At 43.8% G+C, this 26,832-nt stretch overlaps 1 protein-coding gene across 2 annotated transcripts in view; it reads right to left on the reverse strand.

The window, feature by feature from the left end:
• Window positions 1-489: 489 nt before the first annotated feature.
• LOC136373326 (ubiquitin-associated protein 1-like) overlaps window positions 490-26,832 on the reverse strand; it is a 95,007-nt gene continuing 68,664 nt past the window's right edge. For both annotated transcript variants that reach the window (XM_066338222.1, XM_066338221.1), the window contains exons 3-8: window positions 21,127-21,248; window positions 15,893-16,822; window positions 6,185-6,220; window positions 5,556-5,753; window positions 4,018-4,119; window positions 490-1,125 (exon numbers count right to left, since the gene is read on the reverse strand). In XM_066338222.1, the coding sequence (XP_066194319.1) occupies window positions 985-1,125; window positions 4,018-4,119; window positions 5,556-5,753; window positions 6,185-6,220; window positions 15,893-16,822; window positions 21,127-21,248 (1,529 nt within the window). In that variant the 3' untranslated portion in view covers window positions 490-984. The remainder of the gene's footprint in view (window positions 1,126-4,017; window positions 4,120-5,555; window positions 5,754-6,184; window positions 6,221-15,892; window positions 16,823-21,126; window positions 21,249-26,832) is intronic.

Below are 26,832 nucleotides of genomic sequence, written 5' to 3' on the forward strand. Positions count from 1 at the left end.
TTCAGCAGAATCAAAATATTTCGTGAATTACTTTAAAGATTCCTCAAGACTTGATATTTTAAGTACTTAGAACTTTGACTATCAAAACCAACCCAAAAGCTGATTGCTAGTACTAGATGTTATTATGCAATTTTATAGCAGTGTGAGAAATGGAACTAATGCAGTGAGTATATCTCTTTTAAAGGAAGTGCTTGAAAGGAACCTCCTGCATCACACTGAGTATTATTTAAAACAAAAAGAGAACTGATTTCCTAGCAGAGCATTGCCTTAAATATCCTACAAACCTGGGGGGTTAAGAATACTAAGCTCTAGCTCTCTGCTTTCAGGTTCGAAAACCAACATAAGTTGCAGGTCCAGACAGAATTCACAGCTTACCCGTTTCAAGGGAATTTACAGACCACTCAGCATTGAACATGCATGTCTGGCAGAAGTGTTGGATGCATGGGTAAAAAAACCCAAGAGGAACAGGCTCTGCATAGCAACAGTCTCTTGGAACAGTGTTTTACTAAGTTGCAGACTAACTTTCCCCCCCAAAAATAAAACTCCATTGCACTAAAGGTCAAATTTAACCAGTTAATCTGGACTATGACACAATCAAGTAATTCAGTACAAGCAGACACCATGAAAGCAGCTTCAAAGAACCAAAGCACCCTAGTTTCAGAACCAACAATGTTCTTCTGTTCAACTCCAGTGCAAAGGTGAGTGGGAGAAACCACCCCATCTCTACCTGTGTACAATTCCAATAGAGGCTGGACAGTCTAAACTCTCTGTGGTCAAACTGGAAAAAAGGAAACTTAGGAAAGGACACTTAAATTTAATTTAAGAAAGAAAGTTGGCTCCCAGTGGAAAGAGAAATGCTGGAGTGATGCACATGGGCAGGCTTGCTCAGACACTCTCCTTTATATGCAAAAAGCCAAACTCCTTGCTGAGATTAAGTCACCCTGGTCTTGCTCTGTTGCATGATGAGAATCCAGGAATGTGTTTTCAGCTGGCTCCTGCACGAGCCATCAGATCTTCCAAAGCCTTCTGTTGGTCATTGTTATGTAGTAATAAGACCTCCTTAATGTCTTTTAGTTCAAAGCCCATTTCTTTAAATTGACTCATTAGTTGGAGAAGCTCTGTCATCTGAAAGACACAGACAGTCCATTATTTGCAAGAGAAAAGAGGATCAGTGCTCAGTGGAGGTTTAGCACACAGCCAGTCTTCAGTGACTGGACACCCCATAGGGTGGATTTCTACACCCCAAGTACAGCCCATCCAATGGTTGAAGAAAATCTGCTCACATCACAGTTAGCAGAGCTCTGGGTGCAGTAGCCCATGGAGTCTCACCTTCAGTCCCCTGTGTTTGCAGGCCTGCATTTCCAAAATCCTCTTCAGCAAGGGCACCAAAGCTCAGTCTGTGGGGGTGTCTCTCCCAGTAGGAAATTTATCAGCCTGGCCTAACAGACTCTGATTAATGTCACCCCACTCCCCCACATATACCAACTCCTATTGCATCTAAATTTTTTAAAAGTTACATTGACTTTGGGAACAGCACAGTAGCTCTTGATATCAAATGGCTCTTCAGATCTAGGACAAACTTGTGGGATTAGCACAAATCCTATTGGACACACTGTGTACAATACTACCAACATAAACCACAAATCCTCCCCAATTTAAAAAACAATAAAGTAACAAGAAGTGAATGACTGATCAGACTTTTATGAATCCTCTGGGATTTACAGGACCTCTGTTCCACTTTGGGGGGAGGGATAACAAATGATGACAAAATCAAACCAAAATCAAATTGATTGAGATGGATGATCAGGAGATTAGCCATTTCCAGTTTTGGGGTTAAGCCAGTAGTAAATTCATTTACTGAACTACATCACTGCTCCCATTTTCACACTGTTGTTCCTCTGTTTGCAAGCTCATCACAAAGTCCAAGAAAGGCAAGAAGGCATATATATGACGTCAGTAGCGGCTGACGTCATCTACCTGGACTTGCGCAAAACATTTGACACTGTCCCACATGACATCATTGTCTCTAAACTGAAGAGACATGGACTTAAAGGGTGCACCACAAGGTGCATAAGGAATTGGCTGGACAGTTGCACTCAGAGTTGCAGTCAAGGGCTCAATGTCCAAATGGAGACCAGTGATGAGTGGTGTTCCTCAGGGGTTGGTATTGGGACCGGTGCTGTTTAACATCTTTATTGGTGTCATGGACAGGGGTATTGAGTGCACCCTCAGCAGATGAGACCAAGCTGTGTAGTGCAGTTGATACACTGGAGGGAAGGGATGTCATCTAGAGGGACCTTGACAGGTGGGCCTGTGCAAACCTCATGAAGTTCAACAAGTCCAAGTGCAAGGTCCTGCACCTGGGTCAAGGCAAACACTGGAATCAATCCAGGATGGGGGATGAATATATTGAGAGCAGCTCTGCTGAGAAGGACTTGGGGATGCTAGTATATGAGAGGCTGGACATAACCCAGCAATGTGCACTTGCAGCCCAGAAAGCCAAGTGTATCCTGGGTCGCATCAAAAGCAGTATGGGCAGCAGCTCAAGGGAGGTGATTCCCCCCTCTGCTCTGGTGAGACTCCATCTGGAGTACTGCATCCAAATCTGGGGTCCCAAGCACAAGAAAGATGTGGACCTGTTGGAATGAGTCCAGAGGAGGCCATGAAAATAATCAGAGGGCTGGAGCATTTGTCCTTATGAAGACAGGCTGAGAGAGTTGGGATTGCTCAGCCTTGAGAAGACAAGGCTCTGGGGAGACCTTGTAGCAGCCTTCAAGTACCTAAAGGGGCTACAAGAGAGCTGGAGAATGATTATTTATTTACAAGGGCATGGAGTGATAGGACAAGGGGGAATGGCTTTAAGCTGAAAGAGGGTAGGTTTGTGTTAGATATTAGGAAGAAATATTTTACTGTGAAGGTGGTCAGACACTGGAACAGGTTGCCAAGAAAAGTTGGGGCTTGGAGCACCTTCCAGGTGTCCCTGCCTATGGAGGAAGGGGGAGGGGTTTGGACTAGAAAATCTTTATGGACCCTTTCTGTAGAGGAATGGCTAGCTGAGAGAGGTCATGTAGACACGCTGCAGCTGGATAGCAGCAAGATGCTAGTCAGCCCTTATCTATATAGGCAAGGGCACCGTGTCCTTGAGTGCAGCTGCTAAACAATATCAAGATGTGCAACAGGATGGGTAAGCAGAAGTTTGGAGGACAGCTAACCACAGGAATGCAGAGGTAAGGAGAGTTAACACTTTATCATGTAACAAATGGTGAGCTCGCTTTAGCACTATGCATGAGCTTCATTAAGCACACTATAAATTGTATAAACTCATCTAAACAAACTTGAGACTTGCTGATCAGTCATATCGATTGCTGCATTTCTCCTGCCGACCGCGACACCTTCCAACCCAAACCATTCTATTATTCTACATCTGGAGGGTTGGGTTGCACCTCTAAAGATTTTATATAATAATTTGGCACACAACAGACAGTCAAATTTTAAAAGATCCTGCTGTCTTCTGAGCTGGCTACTCACTCCTGTCTCTGTACTTTTGGTGTTTGTAAAACAGCCAAACAACGAATTAGACCCAAAAAAAACATTTTCTAGCTTCTTTCAGGGAGAGCACTAACCCAATTTGCTGAGCCAGCCAGGCAGATGCATTTGTACAAGGGAGAAAATTCACAGCCAGGGGAGGCTGGCAGGTTTTGAAAGATAATTTGCTGCTTCTGAAATTAACTGTTTCTGTACCAAGCACCTCACACACAAGAGAACTCTGGGTTCAAAACATTGCAACCAGAATAAGCAGGGTCTTGAAAAAATCCTGTCTCCAGAAAAAAATGCATGCAAGTGAGAATGATAAAGGAACACAGTATAATTCTAATGCTTTAACATATATTCACTTTATCACCACAGGGATGTTCTTCAGCAGTTTTGGAAACAAGGTGGCATTACCACAAAAGCCAGAATTACATCAGCCAGAGGAACTGCACATTCTCTCTATTCCTGCACACATTGTACCCTCACCTTCTCCTCTGAACACTGGTGCATTTCCAAAGCTGCTTCAACAAGAAGTGGATCAAAGCCCTTCTCACAAAGCTGTCCATGTACAAACAGGTAATCCAAAACCTGTGGGGAATGAAGAAAAGAAACTAAGTTTGCAGAGCAGCATTTGCAGCACATGGCTGAATACCATCTTTGTACATGCAGAGGGGCTCAGCATGACTTTACCCCAGGCTCCACCAGGGACTCAGATAAAGTCCTTCCTAGTAGATCTGAGACCGTCTTTATGCAAGAACTTGTTCAGAGAAAGCAGATGAGCCCTTCTGTCCTCCTGTGTTCTCCCACCGGCTCTGAACATCATCTGCTCTAGTCAAGTCTCACAAGGCAATCTTTAGTCGTTTAACTCTGCTTTTTATACTACAAGTTTTTAAGATGAAACTGTAGATTCAACAGTCAAGATGACTCAGCTTTTAGCTTCTCAGTCAGTCACAAGAGCTAATGCAATCTGAAAGCATTCAGGCTTTAAAGATCAACTCAGCATACCAGTGAGTGAGCTGCAAATCCCAGCTCACATGAACAGAAACCACTGCCAAATTTTTTATCTGTCCTCAGTTTTGAGAGGTAGGGCGAAATGTCTGATAGGTAATGCTAGGTCCACAAAAGAACACAGCTTGCAAATACAGCAGGATTTAAAACCACCATCCTAAGGGACATTTTTTTCATTTGATACTACAGTTCATTCCAGCATACAGCCTAAATCACTCTCAATGTGTAGGTAGTGGACAAGCAGATCTGCTCCACAAGGAATCACTGGGATGCTCCGCCTCCCCAGGCAACAGGCAGTCCTGCCAGGCAATGCTCTGCACACAGTCCACCTAGAGTTTCCCACACAGAAAGTTTGGCCACACTCTTCCTGCTTTAAAATGTTTGAAGCGGATCCAAGACACAGAGCCACACTTCATCCTGCAGCGCTTAATGTTCAATGACCTGGTTTTCGCAAGTGTTTGAGGCAGCACATAAAGCAGGAAGCAACATAGCACACAAAAGAAAGTTGGTCAGTGGTGCCTTGCAAGAGGCTTTCAGGGATGTTCTAAGTTGGCAGGGGCAAAATCCCTCTCTACAAGTAGAGACATAATCATTGCAACCCATGCTCAGAACAAGGGAAATTGGCTGGGTTTTTTTGTCACATGGTGCTAAGCATGGCATAGAGCCATGCTAAGCTTCCTTTGGATGGTTTTGTGGCTTCTGGGAAGGCCCAGTACCTCTCCCACCTTGACATGGAGCTAAGGATCCATCTCAAGTTCAGTGCAGCTCTTACCCAGCACCCATAGGTGTGGTTGACTCAGTCTCTCATCAGAAACAAGTGTGGACACTCTTTTCTTTGGTTTTGGGAGCCTTTATTACCAGCTGACAACTCTAGTGGTTAACATCACAGCAGTTACAGGCTGCAACCTCTTGTTAAAATAAATATATTCCCCCTATACATTTTGCAAACCTAGGATTGTTTCTCAGCCAAATCAGCATCCAATCAAGGGTTTCTTCCCCACTGCAGAAGCTCTTACCTGATCTATGTTCTGTCCCTTCTTCTTCATGGCTTTCAGGACATCCTCAGGTGTGTATCCCATGCTGATGACTGTCTCTATGCACTGCCTCTCACTAGCAGAGAGGGCCTGCTGTAGTTCAGGAGCAGGGTCACCCAACTGCTTTGTGCAGCTGGTATTATTTGGCACTTTAGACACTGGGAAATTTTGGTGTGTTACCTAAAGGGGAAAATCCAGAGGTTGAGGTGATGATCATCTTCTGCATCCCCTCATCCTGTTTCTGGCTAGTGCAGAACCAGGATATCCCATGTAATTAATCCAAGAGGCTTTCTAGACTGCCTTGGGAAGTTACTGTTAGGATGAAACCAAGCAGTGCTCAGTCTGATTTCCACCATACATTTTACCTCTCAAAACAGCAACCAACAACCCAGATTCTTTCCAATATGCCCTCTCCTACCAGTGGATGAGAACCTTTCAGTGCCCAACCATATGATATAGTCAAACCCTGTACCTCAGCAGAAGCATGCAGATTGCTTCCTTTACCCCAAGTTTACTCATCACCTATGATTTTCTGTACTCAAAGGAACACTACTTCTGGAGATTTTCAGAAACATGATCCAATGCAAGCACACAGGTATTTGGGAACTTACCATAAGTATTTTTGTTTCCCTGTAGTCTGGGTGCACCTGTTGGACAACACACAAAAAGATAACTATAAAATTATGCACCAGTGAACAGAATTTGCTACAGCTGGGGAGGAAGGGTTTTATGGGAGAGATCTGGGAATAAGTCTACTATACTAAAGAGACTTGTGGTCTGATCAGGTTTCCACATGTAAGATGCAGACATTACACAGTTATGTGAAGTTATAAAATAGACATCATCAGGAAAATTTCTTCTTTCAGCACTCTATAAAAACAGATTATATGTCAAGAAGGATGTGTCCCCTCTCATAATAATTGTAAGCTTGTTTATTCTGTCACTGTGACTTCTACGTGTTCACAAAGCTCAGTGTAACATGCTGGTTGAATGATAGTGATAATTTTAAAATCATTGCCTAGAGACTTCCCTTAATTTTTTTGACCATGAGGAGTAAGAGAAACACATACCTCTTTTCTAGTCTCAAAGCACTTCATTTCATACACCTGTGATGGATGCACTCAACTCCCTTAATTAAACCTGCACTAGTTTGATACAGGCTCCAAAGGAGGTAAAGGTCTGAGCTATAGTTCTATGAAACACAAAGGAGCAGAGAGCATCGATTCATATGAGCTTGGAATATGATTGTACAATTAACACATGAATAGTGTGTGATTTTTTCAAGATGCATTTATCAAGGACCAAAGAAAGTTGTGGGTTTAAGGAGTCTCATGCATACCTTTCCCATCATATGCAATTTGACTATGAGCCAACCACTTTATCCCATAAATATGACAGTCTGAGTGAGCCACCTTTGAGCTCTCCCTGCTAGGCAGCGTGGCTGCAGGGCAGTCATCTCCTCTTGAGCTGGGATGCCTCTCAAGGTTGCTCCTGGAGGCAAAGACACTTTTTATCAACAACAGATCTTTGGATGAGTCCAATTTGAGTTCTTTCTAAATTGCAAATGGACTGCACACTGTGGAGGTGGGCGGAGCCCCGGCTGCTCTGCCCTGGAGGGAGCCAAGCTGAGGAGTCAAGGAAGAATTTTGCAACTTCAGCCAGAGCACCTAAGACAAAGGCAAACCTCCTAGCTACGGTGACCTGGCTGGAGACCCACAAGCCCCCCTCGGGATTTTATATAGATCTGTTACAATTGATTGGTTCTGTACCCTTTTCCTCCCACCCTGGTGTCCCATAAAAACCCCTGAGTTTCCTCTGGTCAGCAGAGGTTCCTCGTCCCTGGATCCCTTTCGCTGGTACCCTCTCAATAAAGTACCACCTGCGGAAATTCCATACGAGACCTCTCTCTCTCTCACCATGGCCGGCTAAAAGAGGGGCTAACTCACAAGGGCATGAGCTAAGAGCACTGAGCTGAAATCACTGAAAGCTGAAATCACTGAGCTGAAAAATCACTGCTCTGCCCGATTCTGAGAAGCCCCTCTGGCCAGCTGAGGAGCGCCCTGACCCCCCAAGGAGCAGTTTCTAGCGAGACATCCTTTGGGGTGGCTGTGGCTCTCTGGGTCCCAAGCGGCGGACCCCATCCACCAGCTGGCATAGCACACCAGTAACTCTCCTCTTGAGCGAGGCTGTCTCTCAGTTTTTGAGATTTCTTACCTGAGGTGGATACCCTTTATTTCACAACAGATCCTTGGTAAGTGACTGATAGCATGCTGAATTAATACTAATGAAATCCATGTAGCTAATTCCATTAGACATAAACCATTGTCCAAGCCTGATACTAAAATTGGACCTAGTTGCATCTAAGCTCTGTCAGTTTAGAAACCAAGGGGGTCCACTATGAACCTTGTGATTCAACAGGAGGGTCTCTCTTACCCTTTTGCATCTTTGGTCTCTGTAAATGATTCAAAATCAATTAAAATTTGATTTTCTTTTGTATATTTCATCCATGTAGTAAGTAATAGAGTGAACCTTGCCATCAAACTTTGTTAAATCACACTTTTATAAATTTATATTAAAACCACTTTTGCTAATACTTTTGATGGTGATTGTTTAAATGACCTAAATCACTTATCCACATCACCACCATATATGAGCAAAATGGCACACTAGCTAAAAAGAGCATGTGATTTTTCTACCAGTGCCCAACACTTGGTCCCATTCTCAGTACACTAACAAGGCTGGATAATGTTCCTTGCTGTACACCTGCTCCATTTCTGCAGAACCAGGCTGCTGGAGGGCAGAACCAACCCTCCACTTTATATTACTTTACCCAAGTGCAAAGTCAGAACTCTGCCCTTTTCAATTCATCCATTTCAAAGTCTTGTGGCATTTTAAATCAGATTTAAAAAGACTGCAAGAAATTACTTTGGACCAAGGGCCTATGTTTACTCCTTTCCTTAATATCTTTTAAAGCCAACATAGATTACTTGAAAGCTTGTCTACATCTTTCAGAAAAGCCTTCTTTGGGCCCAAACTGAAAAAAAACCAACCAAACAAAAACCCCAAACAAACCAAAAAACCACAAAAAATCCCCCAAAAAACCACTATTTATAGAAAAACAATTTTGAGAATATATGTTAGGATTTTGGCAAAATTCATCTATTGGGGGAGGGAAGAAAAGAGAGGGGGGATAAAAAGCCTTGTTCTGCATTTCTACCCATTTTCATCTCCAGGGTAAGGATTTATCTTCTAGGACACAAAGCCCAAGAAATCATGTTTGGTCAGATGGACTGGTTTATGCAAGAACCTCTCCTCATGGTGGTAGAGGGGTTCAAAGCTCTTCACACACCCCCTTCCTCCAGGCACTTCTGCCAAAGCAAAAAGCACTAGTGTGCTGGTTTTGCACGGAAGTGATTTTTTCAAGAAAGTTATAGCAAAAAACAATTAGTCACTGGCTTTGAAGTTGACAGCTTGATTGACCAATTAGAAAGATGACATGTCTCTGGGCACACACAGGGTTAAAAATCTGATGAGTCCTGGGAAACTTCCTTTTCTTCCCAGCCCCAGGACAGGTAACAGGACTGGTCTTGCTCCATTGTGTGGACCCCTGGGGCCTGGTGGGCTGGCTGGGCCCTGCCGCTGCAGCTGTCTCATCCGGGGTGGGCCTGATGACTCCCAGGCAGAAGGAGGGGAGAAGAATATGCACTGTCCCGGTCAAGGCCGGGCCCAAGTGGCTGCTAACATCTGCTGCTATGCTGCACTTCCATCATGGCCCGGGCCGAGCCGCCCCCCCCCCCCCCCCCCCAGCGGCTGCTGGACGGAAGGGGAGGGAGAGGGGTGAAGCTCAGCCTCAGGAGAGATCCTGGCTCCAGCCCTGGCACGGCCTGAGTCTGCCACCTTCGGCCATCTCCCGGGGAAGAACCAGCATGCCCTCTGCAGACCTGGGAGAATGTTAACTCTTTCCTTACACAGATGAAACTTGGCAAAGCACTAACCTTTTTCTGAGTGAGAGAACAGCCAGAGAGCGAGACATGTAAAGAGACACTATGAAGATTCGGGGTCAGTTGAGGAAAAGTGGTATCTTAGATGAGGAGATGGAGAAGATGCCTTGGTTTTTGGGCTGAAAGTCTTTTCTGAGCTGTGGTAACAGACTGTAATATGCTAGACTATTCCTTTAAACCATGGAACAAATATGCACTTGGGGAGATGATGAGAGTATTTAAATTGTAGAGATAAGCAAAGGCATTTGTGATGGACTAAGTAAAAACTGAAATAGCTGTGATCTAATGGAGAATTTTGAACAGAGGAAGATAGAGATAGAAGCCCTCTGCCCCCAGGGAAAAAAAAGACCTCTGTTTCTTGAGATGAAGATGATTTTAGAGATAGTGAAGAAAAAACCCTTTGCTTTTGGAGCTGTTCATCTTTAAAAATGATACCTCATGAGTATGCATGAATCCATGGCCCATATGTAGCTGCAAGAAAGGCTACATGATATGGGAGGTTCACAACTGCAGATTTTCCCCGGGCGGCTATTTTTGTGAGAGTTAAAAGCCACAAGTGGACTGTTTCTTTCTTGTGGAAAGTTTCCATAGCAGACCAAAAGAGACTTCTCTCTCTAAATGAACTGATGAAAGACTATTTTATAAGTGGTAAACTGACCTAGAGTTCTGGGTTTTGTCTTTATACGTTGTCTTGTGAGAAGGAAAAGAAGCTGTTGGGGGAGAGGGAAGTGTTTTGAAGGTTTTATTCTGATTCTTATTAATTTTTTCTCTTTTGTAGTTTGGTAATAAATCTGTCTTTATACTTTTTAGTTTGAGCCTGCTTTGCTTTTCTCCTAATCATATAATATAGAAAAAGAGTAAATGATTCTGGTCGCCACTCAAACCACTTCACTAAATTTGGAAAATGGAAATTGGTGAACGTGAAACCACTACAACTAGAATATGGGATACACTGAAGTGGAGCTCTGGAGTAGCCCTGAAATCAATTAGTTATCAAACTGAAGGATGATGCTTTGTTATCAATGCTGCAACCAGGAAAACCAAAACTGCTTCTTAGACTAGCGATTCAAGTGTCCAGGACCAACTCCTCTTCCTCAGTGTACTTGAGCTTGACAACCTGTGTTTGAGGTCAGCAATTTCCAGTGGAGGAGGAAAACAGCTAAAGGAATTTTGGGAGACAAAGCTAGGACTGGTCAGTCAGCCATCATTCCCCCTTACATCTCAAACTTGCATTTCAGTGCCCTTAAAGAAGGAAACATACATTGCTTTCAGTATGTTCTTGTACACTGTGCCTACTTTTAGGGACTTCATAGGCTGGGAGCCCTGTCTGCAGCTGGTGTGCCTGCATACATCACACTACTGCAGCAATACATATTCTGAATGATCTACCAGGAGCACTCCATCCTCCAGCAACCAGATTTCTTTAAATGCATCATACTAATCAGGCCTCTGATCAGCTTTGTTTAGTTCCAACCTGTTGACTTCACTAATCATTTCTCTCCTTTGCCAATGCTGCAAAAAGCAAACTAGTGAGCTTCAAAAAAACCCAAAAAAACCCCAAAGAAAACCAACCAATCAAGACAAAAAAACCCCACCATAAACACACTGAGGAGAGGAGACCACCCAGAAGAGAATCAATGCAGTCTCAGAGAAATCACAAGTTTATTTCCATCCAAAGAACCCTAGATCAAATTCACTGGTAAAGCATAAACTCCAGTGGAAACTCCAAATCCAAAGTTGCAATTTCTAGTCTTGTGAGAAAAAAAAATTCTATGTAAAACCCAGTGTTAAATACACTGGGACATATAATTGTTCTGAGGCTTTCTAAAAAGGACAGGCTTATTCTTGTGTAACCTTGAAGGGAGACATGCCCCTTCTGCTCCAAGTCACAGAGATGACTGTGACTTCCTTCTACAATTTTCACATTCTGAGGACTTTTGTTACAATTTACTTCAATTACAATTTCAAAATTTTGTTACATTTACAAATCATGTCCAAGGAAGAACTGGACATGGCACTCAGTGCTCTGGTCTAATTGACAAGGTGGTGATCGGTCAAAGGTTGGACTCAATGATTTTAAAGGTCTTTTCCAACCTAAATGATTCTGTGATTCAATTTCTTGCAACTCAGCTGCCCTTTTCCAGCCACTGGGACCATATTGCGGAAATATGAAACAAGTACATTCTGAAGTCTAGTTCTGTTGGCATACCTATTTCTTGGTTTGCTACTTCCAAAGTAGAAACAGTTTCAAATTAAGATCTTTATTACTTCTAATAAGACTATTTTTGTTTGTTTATCAGTTTGTATCTTCCCTTACGGCATTCTTGAGAATATACCTTCCCTCTTAGTCTTTAATAAGTTTTAATCCGGCATAGTGATTTGAATAGTCAAGTGAAAATGTGGTCATCTAGTCGTAAGTGATCTTTCATGTTAATCTCTAGAAATGTGTCATACTTTAAGTTTTCACCTCTGAGCTACATACAATGATAGTCACCTCTCGAACCTGTGATCTGTAACAGTGAGCAGTTGCTCAGCATGCTGCTGCTTGTGCCAAAGTTTACTGTATTAAATTTGTTCTGGTGATCAATAAACAGCTGTTCTCCTGTGCTGACAAATACACTAGTTGTCAGAATACTGTAATTCGCAATTAATAATGCATTTTCCTAAGTCTGAAAAGAGATGAGAGAACAGCAAAGCAGCAGTGTCACTTGTTTCAGAGCACGTGGTGTCACAAAACCCTGTAGTATGTCAAAAGTCACAGAATCACTGAAGCATCATTTATATTGGACAGAAACAGCCAGATTATTTTAGAGCCAGCTAGATGATTTGACCATACAGTTTTCACTAGGCTTCATGAGTACTGGTGTCCAGATCTTAGGTTCTTTGGGGAAAAAAATAACAAGCTTACTGATGTGCTGGTTTTGGCTGGGGTAGTTAGCTTTCTTCACGGTACCTAGTATGGGGTTGTGTGCTGGAAAGACTGTTGACAACATAGAGGGATTTTTTATTATTATTGTTGAGCAGGGCTTGCACAGTGTCAAGGCCTTTTCTGCTTCTTGTACTTCCCTGCCAGTGAGGAGGATGAGGATGCACAAGAAGTTGTGAGGAGATACAGCTAGGACATCTGACCCCAACTGACAAAAGGGATATTCCATACTCTATGACATCATGCTCAGTATATAAAGACAAGGAGAAAAGGGGGAGACATTTGGAGTGATAGTATTTATATTCCCAAGTAATTGTTATGTGTAATTTCACAGCTGTAAAATAGCTGAACACCTGCCTGCCCATGGGAAGTAGTAAATTACTCCCTTGTGTTCCTTGGCTTGTGCACATGGCTTTTACTTTCCCTAGTAAACTGTCTTTATCTCAACTCATGAGTTTTCTAGCTTTTACCCTTCCAATTCTCTCCACAATCCTGCTGGCAGGGGAATGAGCAAATAGCTGTGTGGGGCTTGGTTGCTGGTTGGGGTTAAACCACAACAGTCCTTTTTGGCACTCAACACGGGGATCAAAGGGTTCAAGATAACAGATTTGATTGGAATGTGGTAGGACAAATTTATAGCTGTTAGTGCTGTTTATTAATTGGCAGGCTCCTGCGCTTGCCATGGGCTCGCTTGCCTGACTATATTAGTCTAGTGCTCACTAGTGGCTGGTTTTTGCTTCCGCTGCTTGCTGTAGTGCTGTGCTGCTCATCATCTCACTGTATTGTGCCTGGGAATGTTTAGATAACAGCAGTGGTGATGTGCCTGGGCTGGCAGATGGCCAGGGCACTGCTGCTGTAATGGACAGACTGGAACTCCAGTGTGAACTCGAGTTGAAGGGAATGTGACCTATGGATGAGTCCACACAGGAGCAGAGATCCACCTGCAGCCTGTGGAGGAGCCCCACACAGGAGCATGTGGATACCCAAAGGAGACTTCCCATGAGAAGCCAGTACTGGAGCAGGCTCCTGGCAGGACCTGTGGAGAGAAGAGCCCATACTGGAGCAGGTTTGCTGGCAGGATTTGTGAGCCCATGAGAGACCCACACTGGAGCAGTTTGTGAAGAACTGCAGACCATGGGAAGGACCCATATTGGAGAAGTTCATGGAGGACTGTCTCCCATGGGGAGGACCCCATGCTGAAGCAGGGGAAACAAAGATTCCTTGCAGTCTGTGGTGCAGACCATGGTGAGGAAGCTGTTCCCCTGCAGCCATGGAGGACTATGATAGGGGCTCTACCAGTGGTGGACTCTAGCAGGAAACCCCTTGTTGCAGCCAGGCTGGGAACAAGGGGAGTTCATTGCATTATTAAATGCTATAACCTGGCCCAAAAGGACCAGGGGTGGAGATTGTAATGGATATACCTTTAAATTGTTGCCAGACATTATTTGAGTTGTATGTTACAGGAATTACTATAACAGTGTCATGGTTTAAGCCCAGCTGGAAATGAAACACCATGCAGCCACTCACTCAACTCCCCTTCTCTCCCATTCTACCCCAGTGGAATGGGGAGAAGAATCAAAGTAAAACTTGTAAGTTGAGAAAAGAACAGTTTAATTACTGAAAATAAAGTAAAATACAGCAATAATGGTAAATTATGATAATGATAAGAAAAAGGGAAAAAACAAGTGATGCAAAATTCAATTACTCACCACCTGCTGACGGATACCAGACACCACCCCACCCCCCCCCACCCCCCTTCCTGAACCCAGATTGGCCGCCCTTCTGGGTAACTCCCCGTGGTTTATATACTGAGTATGACTGTTCTAAGGTTTGGAATATCCCTTTGGTCAGTTTGAGTCACCTCTCCCAGCTATGATCCCTCCCAGTTTCTTTTGTGAACCTCCTTACTGGCAGAGCATGAGACAAGGAAAAAAGAAGTCCTTGACTAAGGATAAACATGACTTAGCAAAAAACTAAAACATTGGTGTGTTATCAACACCATTCTCATTCTGAATCCAAAACACAGCACTGTAACAGCTACTGAGAAGAAACTCTACTCCAGCTGAAACCAGGAAAAACAGGAACCACATGAACCAGTGGAAGAGAGAAGCCTTAAAAGCAGCAGTGTCCTGACCTGCAGACTAAGGGAATGATATCTGTGTATTATATCAAAGAATGGGAAAGAGTGGGGTGGTTAATGAGGTTGTATTGGATAGTGTAGGACCTGCACATGATGTAAATACTGTGGAATAAGGGATGGAATGTGCTGGTTTTGACTAGGGTAGAGTTAATTTTCTTCACAGGAGCTAGTATGGACTAGTATGTTTTGGATTTGTGCAGAAAACAATGTTGATAACATAGAAATGTTTTTGTTATTGCTGAGTAGCATTTGCACAGCATCAAGGCCTTTTTTGCTTGTCTGCTTCTGATTGTCTCTCCAATCCTGCTGGTGGGGGAGTGACCGAGTGGCTGCCTGGAGCTTGGTGGCTGGCTGGGGTCTAACCTCAACACTTACTCAAATTTCTGCTCTTATTCACAAAGACAATAGCTGTTGTGAAGTTAAGCATCCCAAAAATAATTCTGGAACTTGCTACAAGTTTGAAGAAACGAAACATCAAATTCCTGTCTCAGGGCTGTACAGCAACCAACTGTAACATTAGTGATCCAAGATGATCCTCAAGACTGTTTTTAGTATCCAGAAGGCAATCCTTACCCCCTCCTTTACAAGGAAGAGGGTAAATACCAGGTTTCAGACCACCATAATTTTCATCGTTTTAAAGGGTTAGATTTTAAAAAGTATCTCACAAAGAAAATAAATAAATTAAATGTTAAAAAAAAGACAATTCTCACTCCAGGTTAACTGCAAGCACTTTTTGTCCCAAGTGACAACGCACATGTTTTTTAATCTGTGATTGCTTCTATTCCTTGAAAAGCTGGCATTTCCATTATTTCCAGCAAATATATAAGCAAACCGAGGAACAAATCTAGAAGAGATTTAATTCAAAACCTAAGAGCAGTTCAGAATCTTATAAATCTCAGTTGGATATGACAAAGCACAGGACTGTACAAAGATTTCATGCTTAGCTCAATGGTGTGCAACTATGAACAAGTACCAAAAAGCTGAAAGAAAAGTCACCAGAACTGGTCTAAAAATAACAGATTTAGGGGAATGTGTGAAGTAATAATCTAAGGTTCAGAACTGCCAGCATGAAGACCTGTTTAATTGATCAATTTGCAACATAAATGAAGAGGAACTACCACACATGATCTACACATCTCTCCCATTAAATGAACCTAAAACCAAAGGACATTTTAGAAGCAACATCTGTCTCTGCACCTCCACAACTCCACATCTCCCCAGCAACCCCAACTCTAATCCACTGTGTGTTTACCATAATCGCTGTGCTATGAGGCGATTCTTCTTCTGTACAAACTGTTGACACAGCCAGGGAAGGCAGTCTGGATGAAGAGGATAATGTTGATATCTCCATGCCACTGTCCTCATTTAGAGCAGAAAGGCCCACCATATGGTGTCCGTTCAGTTCACTGGTTTTACTATGCGCACAGGTCTGCAAAGAGCTGAGCAAAGTGCCATTGTGGAGACAGGTAGGGCTGTGGAAAGTGCTCATAAGCTTTGATGATTTTTGATCACTCTCATCAGAGTCAAGTTTAGGAAAGGACAGGGATTTGATGTTGCTCACTGAAGTGATAGGGGACAGAGACACCTTGGAAGACAAGGACATCTTTTCACAGTTTCCTAACTGTGGTAAAGTGATTAAGCCATTTGGTTTGTGAAGGGGTTTGAAGTCCAACGTAGAACTTTCTATGGATGTCAGAACTTTCTCATCTTGCAACACAGACTCAGAGTCTACTTTGGGCAAAGTACTATCTAATAGCTGGGCAACAATTGGCCCAGTAGTACCAACATGAATTTCAAGAATATTTTTTAATTCTTCCTTATCATTGATAGTTTTTAATTCCAGTTTGTCAAAAGGGTCTTCTTCACATTCAAAATCAGCTGGATTGAAGTCTGCTTTTGGATGAGATGGACTGAGAACCTTTTGCTTCACAGCACTGCTGTTGGCTGGTGTGGGAGTAAGAATATTATTGTGCTGCATACTAGTGAGGATGGGGTTAATAGGAGGAGGCATGACTTCAGGGCAAGGTCCCTCCGAGAACACCATTTTGGTGATGTCTTCTGAAGCTGCTTTTGAGTTTGCTAGTGCTTCTTCTGCCTTGTATTCAGCTTCTCTCTGGGCAGCTTCAATTTTTTTGATATCTTCAGCCCATTCAATTGTTTTCTTTTCCAGTGAGAAGTCATACTGGCCAGGAGTGGAGGGGAAAGGAAAGGAGAAAAAAGATAAATTATATAAGGATCATAGCCACTACTTCTAACAGCAACATAAGTAACAGAATAAGAGCTACATGAATTACCATGGACAGGCATCAATTTTTCCCTGCACCTCTTTTTTCCCAGCATATCTTGTCTGTAGGTTTACAGACTGACAAAAAAGACCTCAGAAATAGTTCATTTTGTCTCTAGCACAAAAACCTATCTACAGTCTAGATTAAAGTATCATATTTTGCCTCCTTCCTACACTTAGTTTTGCTATAGAGGTATTGATCATCTGTTGGTGGTTAGAATTTTTTTCATATTTTTCCTTTCTCTCAGGGAATTTTCTCCCATCTGTTGCCTAAGAGATAATAATGACCAAGGTGGGGGGAAAGGGGTGCAGCTGGCTGCAGCCTCTTAGCTGAGGGGCTTTCTTTTGGAAGGGTGGAGATATCAGGAGATTTTGGCTGGGGAATGAAGGGCTGGGCTCAGCTCCGCTATCTCTCTTGCTCTTGGGATTGGAGGGGAATGGTCAAATTGCTGCTACCGCAGGAAGAATTTGCTGCCACCATGGAGTCCAGTCCAGCACTGCTTCTTTACCATGGGTGAGTCTCTGCTCGTAAGACCAGATGGTGAACTGGGACCTTAGTAACACCCAATCTGACTGGAAAGGACCCTCACCATATATTCGGGTGCCTCAGGGGAAAACCCGGGACCCCGATCCTCTCCTCCTTCACAGAGGCCGTGTTTCCTGGCTGCATGCAGGAGCTGCTACAGAGAAGCCCAGCTGCAGCTGCCAAGCCCCGCTGCTTTCTGCTGCTGCCTCAGACTTTTTCACTACACTCTAACCCAGCACCCCATGTCCACCTGACCCCCACAGCTCCTGCCTAAGGTTGTGGAGTTTTCTGGTACATTTTGTTTGCCACCCTGGGGTGTGCCTGCCTCTGCCATCCCAACCACTGCTCTGAGGTTCCTGCTACAGCTCCTTTCACTATCTGGAGGGGCACTGGGCCCGTTGTGAGTTTGTAAAGGAAGCCTCTTATCTATCTCTCCTGCCTGCTCATCTGCCATTCCCCACGTGGAAAGAGGCGGCTGAGCTCGTGCCACAGCAACCCCTGGAGCTGCAGGAGAATCATCACACCTGCCCTGCCCTGCCCTGCCCAGCCAGGAGCCACCAGCACCCCTGCTGGCTGTGACTGTAACTGCACTGAAGGGGAAGTGCCTACAGCCAAGAGAAGGTTGTGACTGGGGTTCTGTTTTTGTTTGTTGTTGCTGCCGTTATGGTTATTTGTTTGCCTTATTATACATATATATATATATACTAGTAAAGAACTGTTATTCCTTTTCCCACATCTTTGTCTGAAAGCTCCATAATTTCAAAGTTATAATAATTTGTAGGGGAATGGGGGTTACATTTTCCATTCTAAGAGAGGTTCCTTCCTTCCTTGGCAGACACCTGTCCTTAAAACCAGAACATCATCCCAAGATCAGTTTCACAGCTCTCCCACCCTCTCCCCACAAGAGAACAGATGTAGCAAGCCTACTAGATAGCCATACCCAGATTTGGCATCACTGAACTACCTCTTGTCCACAAGTTTCACAAGTCATTCAAGAGTACAGCAGAGTATTTTTTTTTTCATCCAAAGACCAATACAGTATTACTCAGTTCCCCCTAATATATTTCTAAGGGACTTGATATTATAGTTTTATACCCACTAGTTTAAGAGGTATTGGTATTACTTCAGTGCCAGTGATTCACCAGCAAAGGGCATATACTGACTACACCGATGATGACAACCACCTGCAGTAGCAAATTTTGATGCAGTTACTGGCATGACAAGATCTCACAAGCTTTTCTTATTTAACATCAGCTCCTTCAGGGACAGGTCAGCACAGGAAGGCATTTGTAATCTACTCACTATCAATTTACTGGTTATAATAGTGGCCTGGTTGAAAGGACAGCATTCTGAACAGACTATATTTACTTAAAGCTTTAATATCTTGGTAAGAATGAACAACCTCAAATGCTCTTAAAATAACCAAAAATGCTCAGAAAACACAGCCTACAAGTTAAATCCAAGGTATAACCTGTGACTCACAAGAAGTTATAAGATACCCTTGCCAGGATAATGGCACATAACTGGAATGTTCTTGCCATGGGACTGCTAGGTCATACACATTCCTGTCTCTAAAGAGCAACAAACCAGCAAGGCTTGCTAGGCTTCTACTAAGCTTTTCTGGGACTTGCTATTTGTTGCACCACATCCTATCCTATAGCAGGCTCCAGTGAGATCCTGGAGACCTGTTGTCTCAACTGCATAACAGTTTTCCATTCCCTTAGCTCTAAGACTCCAAGAGGCATGACACACAATTTATCAGCAAGGTGACTTTGAAAAACAAATCACTGGCAGAAGTGCTGAGCACTGCTCATTATACATTCTTTGCTATCTGAACAGAGTTATCAGGGGTTTTTGTGTGTGTGCGCATGGCTATATACATAGACCAAAACTGACAAATTTTTTTATATATATATATTAATAAATTGCTTTGGGCATTTTTGCTTCCTTGCACTTTTTTTTTTTTTTTTTTTTTTTTTACAGCTCTTACTACAGCTGTAAAAAAAGTCATATTGCACTGCAAGATGCATATTCTACATAGTTACATCCTATTATGCAGGGTACTTCAATCCAATTGGACATATTATACTTGAGCCTGAGCATGGCAAGAAAATGGAGACATAGCACAATGAAGCCAGCAATAGGACATTAGTTGCCTTTAGCTCTTCCATACTACCTTAACTGGGTAGAAATATGTGTATTAGGACAATCAGGTAATCATTTAATGGTTATAATGAAAAAGTCATGATGTAGGGTAATTGAGATAGTCAGCATTCCAGTGGATGAGTTGCAGGGAAGAAAAAAAAAATTAAAAAAAGAAAAAAGGGAAGAAAAAAAGCAGAACTATCTGTCACAACTGAAATGAAAGCAAGCATCAGTTTGAACTGCCAAGGAAAATCATGGATCCAAATGAAAAAATATAGTTCAGTTAGACTTCTTGTATCATAACCTACATTTGGAAATTAGATTTTCAACATTTACATGAAAACCATTGATTTTATGCTACTATGAGTTTATGGTAAGAGAGCCCTGCTTCTCAAAGACCTGGAAGCCATCTGTGTACCATGCTGTAACCTGTTTACCCTACAGCTGGAAAAGAATTCCCACTCAGAACTGCACAGAAAACAAGAACTGAAAATTTATTTCTTCATCCCACAATTGTGAGAACACATAAAATATGGTTATATAAACACTTGTTACCCTCAAACAAGATTCTGCAAGTATACCATAGCATGGGTGTATCAGTTCTTAGCATTTGCCTCTTTAAAATGCTATTCAAATTTAGTCAGGGTAACAATTAGGCCTATAACCATCTGTTAGGGGTTAGGCTTTTTCTTTTCTTTCTCTCAGGAAATTTTCTTTCTATTTGTTGCCCCAGAGATGATGAATGGATGGTATTTGAGAGACAAAAGACCTAGCTGGACATCTTGGAATGACACTGAAATTATTGAAATGGTCCTGAGGGAGGAGGGAGGAAAGGGTGCAGTTGTTGCAGTCTCTTAGCTGGGGAGTGACCTCTCTGGCAGGGAGGTTTCTTATGCAGCCACGGGGGAATCATTGCACCTGCCCCACCTCACTAGGGCCCGCTGGCGCCCTCTGGTGGCTGCAAGAGAGCCAGTCACTTCGCATGGGCCCGCTAGTGCTCCTGGCGGTTGTGGTCGTAACTAGACCAAAGAAGAAATTACTTGATGGGGGAGAGAAGGCTGTTATTTGGATTCTGGTTTTGTTTGTTGTTGTTTGTTTATCTTGTTAAATATATTCTACTAAAGAACTGTTATTCCTTTTCCCATATCCTTGCCTGAAAGTGACTCAGTTTTGAAAGTTATAATAATTTGGAGGGAAGGGTGTCATATTTTGCATTCCAGGAAGGTTCCTGCTTTCCTTGTCAAACACCTGTCTTTTAAAGCAGGACTCCACAACAAAAATGCTGTACTTTTTAGAAGTAGATATGCTAAAATAAACATTATTAGACTTTTGAAAAAGTAGAAGGTTTTTGCACAGCCTATCATTTTTATTTTTAATATACATTTTAACAGATCTTCTGCAACTACTGCCTGGCATACAAAATGACACTACAGGACCATCAAGACTAACATTTGAACACATGTGCAAACTGTGACTACTTGCAGTTTACAGCACCAGGAGGAAGAGAGCAGAAAGGCAGAAGACCACTTACCTGGGCTTCTCTGACAAGCTGAGAATCAGGCAGGCTGAAACCAATGGGTAATCCAACCTTTGCTGGGATTTTGAATTTGTCTCCTATCTTAAATGGGACATCATCAAGATAACTGAAAGGACCTAAGATCAAAAGTAGAAATTGTATAAAAAAACCTTACAAGCTTAATGCATTCAATTAAGGCTCACATTTCTGTATTTGGGAGCTATTTATCTCTGATGCCCAAACTATACCAGGTGAGTCAATACAAAGAAAGTTGCTTGATCAGAAACACAATGAATCTGTTTGGACTTAATTGTCTCCATTTTGGTTTTTTGGTGGTGTTTTGTTTTGTTTGTTTTTAATGTTTTAACTCGTAACTACTAAGAATACCCCCAAATACACAACACAACAATCCAACAACTGAATAGATTTTGAAGTCAATATACCCAGTGTTTTAGCTTTCCTTGTGACAAGACTATTCCTACACAATTGGAAGTTGAAGCTCTCTCCTGAACACTGTATTCTGTTATGTCTCTAAAAAGATCCATCTTTTTTATCATATTCAAAACAGGTTTTAAAATAATCCAGCTTTAGAGCAGCTAAGCTAAAGTAAAATCCAAGTATTGACATACAAATGGGAAGTCCCATTTATACAGAAGTGGTCACAAGGGAAAAGTGGCCTAAAGTCTAGACGCTCCACTTGAACCAAAACAGTGAAACAGTTCAAGACTATTTAGCATAGCAATTCTGATTTTTGAAACAAGGCAATATAAGTTAATTAGCTGTCTGATTTGTGATCACTCCAATAAGAAGCCTCAGACTTATTTCATGGTCCTCCATCTGTTCTTTATATCCGTCACTCACGTGGTATTTAAAAAATATTTTAGGATTAAACTCTTTCTTCAGGCATCCTGCAAACTCATAAGGCAGAATTACTAAAAGCTCAACCACCTCCAAGCAGCCACACTATAGGTTTGTTTTCCTTGAGCTGCTGTGAAGAAGTATTAGAAAACACACAATATAAATTGCACTCACTTTCTTGGATCTCTGGTCTAAGCTTTTGGAACTACAAGCAAGGTTTCCAGCTGTGTATAACAATCTGAAGCATTCCTCTAACACTCATTTGTAACTTTGCCTTGAGTGATGCAGATCCAAAGAGACGAGTGACATCCCTAAGATGGTGTTCAGTGACTAACCTCTTGTTCAGTGAGCTGTGACTTGCCATTTTTATCTGACTGTAGCAAGGCATCTCACTCCCCACATGAGCTTATCTATTGTTATTTAACCAGTCAGATAACTCAAACAGGACAAGCTGTCTTGTAGTGAGTTATTTTGGCACCATGGAGTTAACAGTGGTCTGGCATCTCCAAACTGCTGATAAGCATCTAACTTTTGAAGTAAGCTTTGAGAATATAAGCTGAATTTCTGACTGATAGATACACTTGACAACTGTAAAAGCCACACCAAACTTCAACAAAGCATAAATGTTCTATAAATTATCCTGGAAATGTGTGGAGTTTCTCCCATGAGTTGGGACATCTATTTCATGGTTACTTTCCAAGGGATTAAGTGAAGGAATCTATGTGCATTATTGTAATTTCAGCAGTAAGTAATGTTCGACTCCTAATCAATACTATTTATTTTGCTACCTTTAATATAGGTACTTTGATATAGTGCACTGTTTTGTTATACTATAATCTACTAGTAGTTCTTTTAGTTTTTATACTGTGTAGTAATTCTGATTAAGATCTTTTAACAGTTATCTTTTGTCTGTTTATTTGTCTTAATAAAAAATTCATTTTTATACAAATAAATCTGATTTGCCATCATTAGAACTTGCAGGAAAAAGCTGCAAAAGGCAAACTGTTGATAGTCTGAGGCTAAGATGCATTGCTCAGGCTCCTCTCTGAGGAGTTTTGAAAGCAAGGGGGTCTTCTTGGCAGCTTGTGACTCAGTGGGCAGGGCTTCTTCAATAAACTTTGCCTGAAGCTCCCACTCCACTCAGGACACTGACCCATTTTCATACTCAGATGACAGTTAAGTTACTGTTTGGATTCCTTCACTATTGACAAGGTGTGGGAGTGGGCGGAGCCCCAGCTGCTTTGCCCTGGAGAGGGCCAAGCTGAGGAGTTAAGAAAGAATTTCGCAACTTCACCCAGAGCCCCTAAGACAAAGACAAACCTCCTAGCCATGGCGAGCTGTCCAGAGACCCACAAGCCCCCTCGGGATTTTATGTAGATCTCTTACAATTCATTGGTTCTGTACCCTTTTCCTCCCACCCTGGTGTCCCATAAAAACCATTGGGTTCCCTCTGGTCGGCAGAGGTTCCTCATCCCTGGATCCCTTTCGCTGGTACCTTTGCAATAAAGTACCACCTGCAGAAATTCCACACGAGGCCTCTCTCTCTCTCACCATTGCCGGCTAAAAGAGGGGCTAACTCACAAGGGCATGAGCTGAGAGCACTGAGCTGAAATCACTGAAAGCTGAAATCACTGAGCTGAATGCACTGAGCTGAAATCACTGAGAGCTGAAATCACTGAGAGCTGAAATCACTGAGCTGAAAAATCACTGCTCTGCCTGCCAGCTGAGAAGCCCCTCTGCCAGCTGAGGAGCGCCCTGACCCCCCAAAGAGCTGTTTCTAGCGAGACATCTTTTGGGGTGGCTGTGGCTCTCTGGGTCCCAAGCGGCGGACCCCATCCACCAGCTGGAATATCTGGCGCCCGAACCGCCTCTGGACCCCGGCATTCCAGTGGAAAAGCTGCGCCCCTTTGAGGGCTGAAAACAGCTGATTCGAGTGCTACCTCCTGGACCAGCTCTCGCTGCGTTTTAAGCAACGACCCTGCCCAGGAAAATTCGCGACCCTCGATTTTCCAGCCACTCTGAGGAACGAATTTTGGCCGGCCACCACCCAGCAGACCACCGGACGCTACCTTCAGGTTGTAAGTATAAGCGCTTCTCATCTTTCGCGTCCCTTTTCTATTTTTTTTTCTTTTTTTTTTCTCTTTTTCTGCTGCGTGGGGCATAGAAACCTTTTAGCATGGGGAACAAGCTTGTTAGAACACCCCCTCCTGAGAGAGATATATATCCCGTCCTTAAAAATACCCTTCTTGAAAATCTGTCTAAGAAAAAACTTCCAAGAAAAAACCTCAAACACTTCACTACCTGGCTGAAACAAAACTTTCCTGACATAACGATTGATTCTCTGTCCTCTAACTTCTTCTGGGATGAAGTCGGGAAAAAGCTTTACAACACGCAGGCTGCGGGGGACTTCTCTGTTGCATGCTTTTATCCTGTCTTTCACACTATTGCAAAAACTGTAGAAAACCAAAAAAACCGCGCCGCTGAAATCCCCCTTCGCCCCGCCCCCACTTCCAGTTCTGGTTTGCCCTGCCCCCCGGCGCAGCCACTCTATTCACTCCAGCCACCAGCCTATTCGCATGCTAATGACCGGGCGATTACCGTTCCTGAATAATCCACGCCTCCTCCCCCCTGCCCCCCGCCTCGGCAGCACAGTCAACAGATGCGCTCCGCCCCGCCCCTGCGCCCGAGCCGGCAGTCCCGAACCTGCCCCCCACCCCTGACACAGCCTGTATCCCACCCCTCCCGCCTCCGCTGCCTGCCGCCGCCACGCCCCCCCTCGCGCCGGCGCTGATCCACCCCGCCCCCAGCGCCCCCCTGCTCTCCCCCCACCCCGCGGCTCCAACGATGTCAGCCACAGGCACCTCCCCCGCGAAGACCAGCCCGCCACCTCCCCCGCCGTCCGCACAAACCCCGAGCGCGGCACCCGTGCCGCCCCCCGCCGCCCAAACCTCCTGCGCGGCAGAGCAGCCACAGCCGCATGTGCATGCTCCGTCCGCGGTTCCGTGCTGCGCCCCCTCCCCCCCACCCTGGACACCGCGGGTCCTGCAGAGGGCTCCTGTCACCCCTCTCTCCCCCTCCCCCTCCCTCCAACCGCAGCAGTGACCACGAGCGCCGCAGACCGCATCTGCCATCCCTTTCCCCCTCCCCCCACTCAACGTTCTGCATGCTGCTGTCCCATGGACGCCCCCCCACCGCCGCGACGCCCTCCCTTTCCATCCCCCCAGACACCCCCCACCCCGCCTCCCTTGCCCAATGAAAAGCCGGCATCCCGAATTTGCCATGCAAAAGTTCCTGCTACAGCTTATTCATCCTCCGATAGCACCCCATCAGATTCGGACTCCGATTAAGATGACTACTGGATACAGACACACAGGCAAGCTACCCAGGCAGGTGATTGGGAGATAGCCTAAAACATCACAGCTTTCCCAGTCATAATAGGTAAAGGCAAAAGAGGAGGCTCTTCACACATAAAGACATGGGACCCTATCCCTTACAAGGAACTCAAAGAACTCTGTACAGCAGCAAAAGAACATGGTAGAAGTTGTCACTTTTTTAAAAATCTACTGGAAGCTACCTTCTCTGCTTACACATTTGTACCACATGATATTAAAAATATTATCAACTGCCTTCTTACCCCTACTGAACACATGTTATGGGAAAGACGGTGGAAAAAACACTTAAAAACATTATCAGACACCTATCATAATGATCCAAATCAGAGGAACCTAACAATTCAGCAACTTGCTGGAGAAGGTGACCTCCAAAAGCCCCTAGAACAAGCAAACACACTGCCTGAAGCAGCTCTACAAGACATAGCTAATGCTGCAAAGACATCACTGCTCCTCACACCTGATGACTCTGTTCCTACACAGCATTTTTCTAATACCAAGCAGGCAGTAAATGAAAGCTTTGTCCAATTTATAGACAGACTTAAATTAAGCCTGGAAAAACAGATTGAAAGCCCAGAGGGGCGAAAAGAACTTTTAACAAAACTTGCTATGACTAATGCAAATGAACAATGTAAAACTATTTTAAGAGCTTTACCCTTAGATACTGAACCAACTATTGAACAGATGGTAGAAAGCTGCGCACACTACGCATCCATGGAGAACAACATGACCCAGGCAGTTGTCAAAGGTATTGTAGATGGAGTTTCTGGTGCTTTTGCAGTAGCACTGTCAAAGGAGAATTCCCGTTGTTACCTGTGTGGAGAACTTGGACATTTTATCAAGACGTGTCCTGAGAAATCACCCATCCAGGACCGTCGCATCCAGAGGTACCAGAGACCCCAGCAGTACCAGCAGCATCTGGGAAACTCCCAGCAAGGCGCGGTCAGGCCCCGCGTCCAAACAACAAATCAAAGGCCACACCATCCCACCCAAGAGCCGAGAGAGTGGAGACATCGCGGCACACCATCCCAGGGGATCCCAGAACACATGAGAAGGACCCAACATACAGAGCCTCACAGACGGGAACACGTTGCCAGTTGGTAACATCGCTGTCTATTAACCTTGTCGAGAAATGTTTTTATCGTATCCCCACAGGAAAATACGGACCCCCAGGAGGCCCGTCGGACATCCTTATCCTGAGTGACACCTTCCGAGGCCCAGAGCAAATTTCTGTACTGCCGGAATTACAAACTGTGCTTCCTGGACAAGAAATTCTTGTTCAGCTTTGCTGCACGGACCCTCCCTTTTTTCTTTCACAGGGAACACCAATAGCACAAGCATTCCTGCTTCCACAGAACCACCCGGAACAGCTCCCACTCAACCTGACAGTGATGTGGGCACAGATTGTGGGCCCAAATAGGCCAATCATCGAGTGCACCTTGTTCTGCAAAGGAGAGAGAGTCCACCGACCAGG

Source organism: Sylvia atricapilla, chromosome W, assembly GCF_009819655.1.
Source record: "Sylvia atricapilla isolate bSylAtr1 chromosome W, bSylAtr1.pri, whole genome shotgun sequence".
In the NCBI taxonomy this organism is placed as follows: Eukaryota; Metazoa; Chordata; class Aves; order Passeriformes; family Sylviidae; genus Sylvia; species Sylvia atricapilla.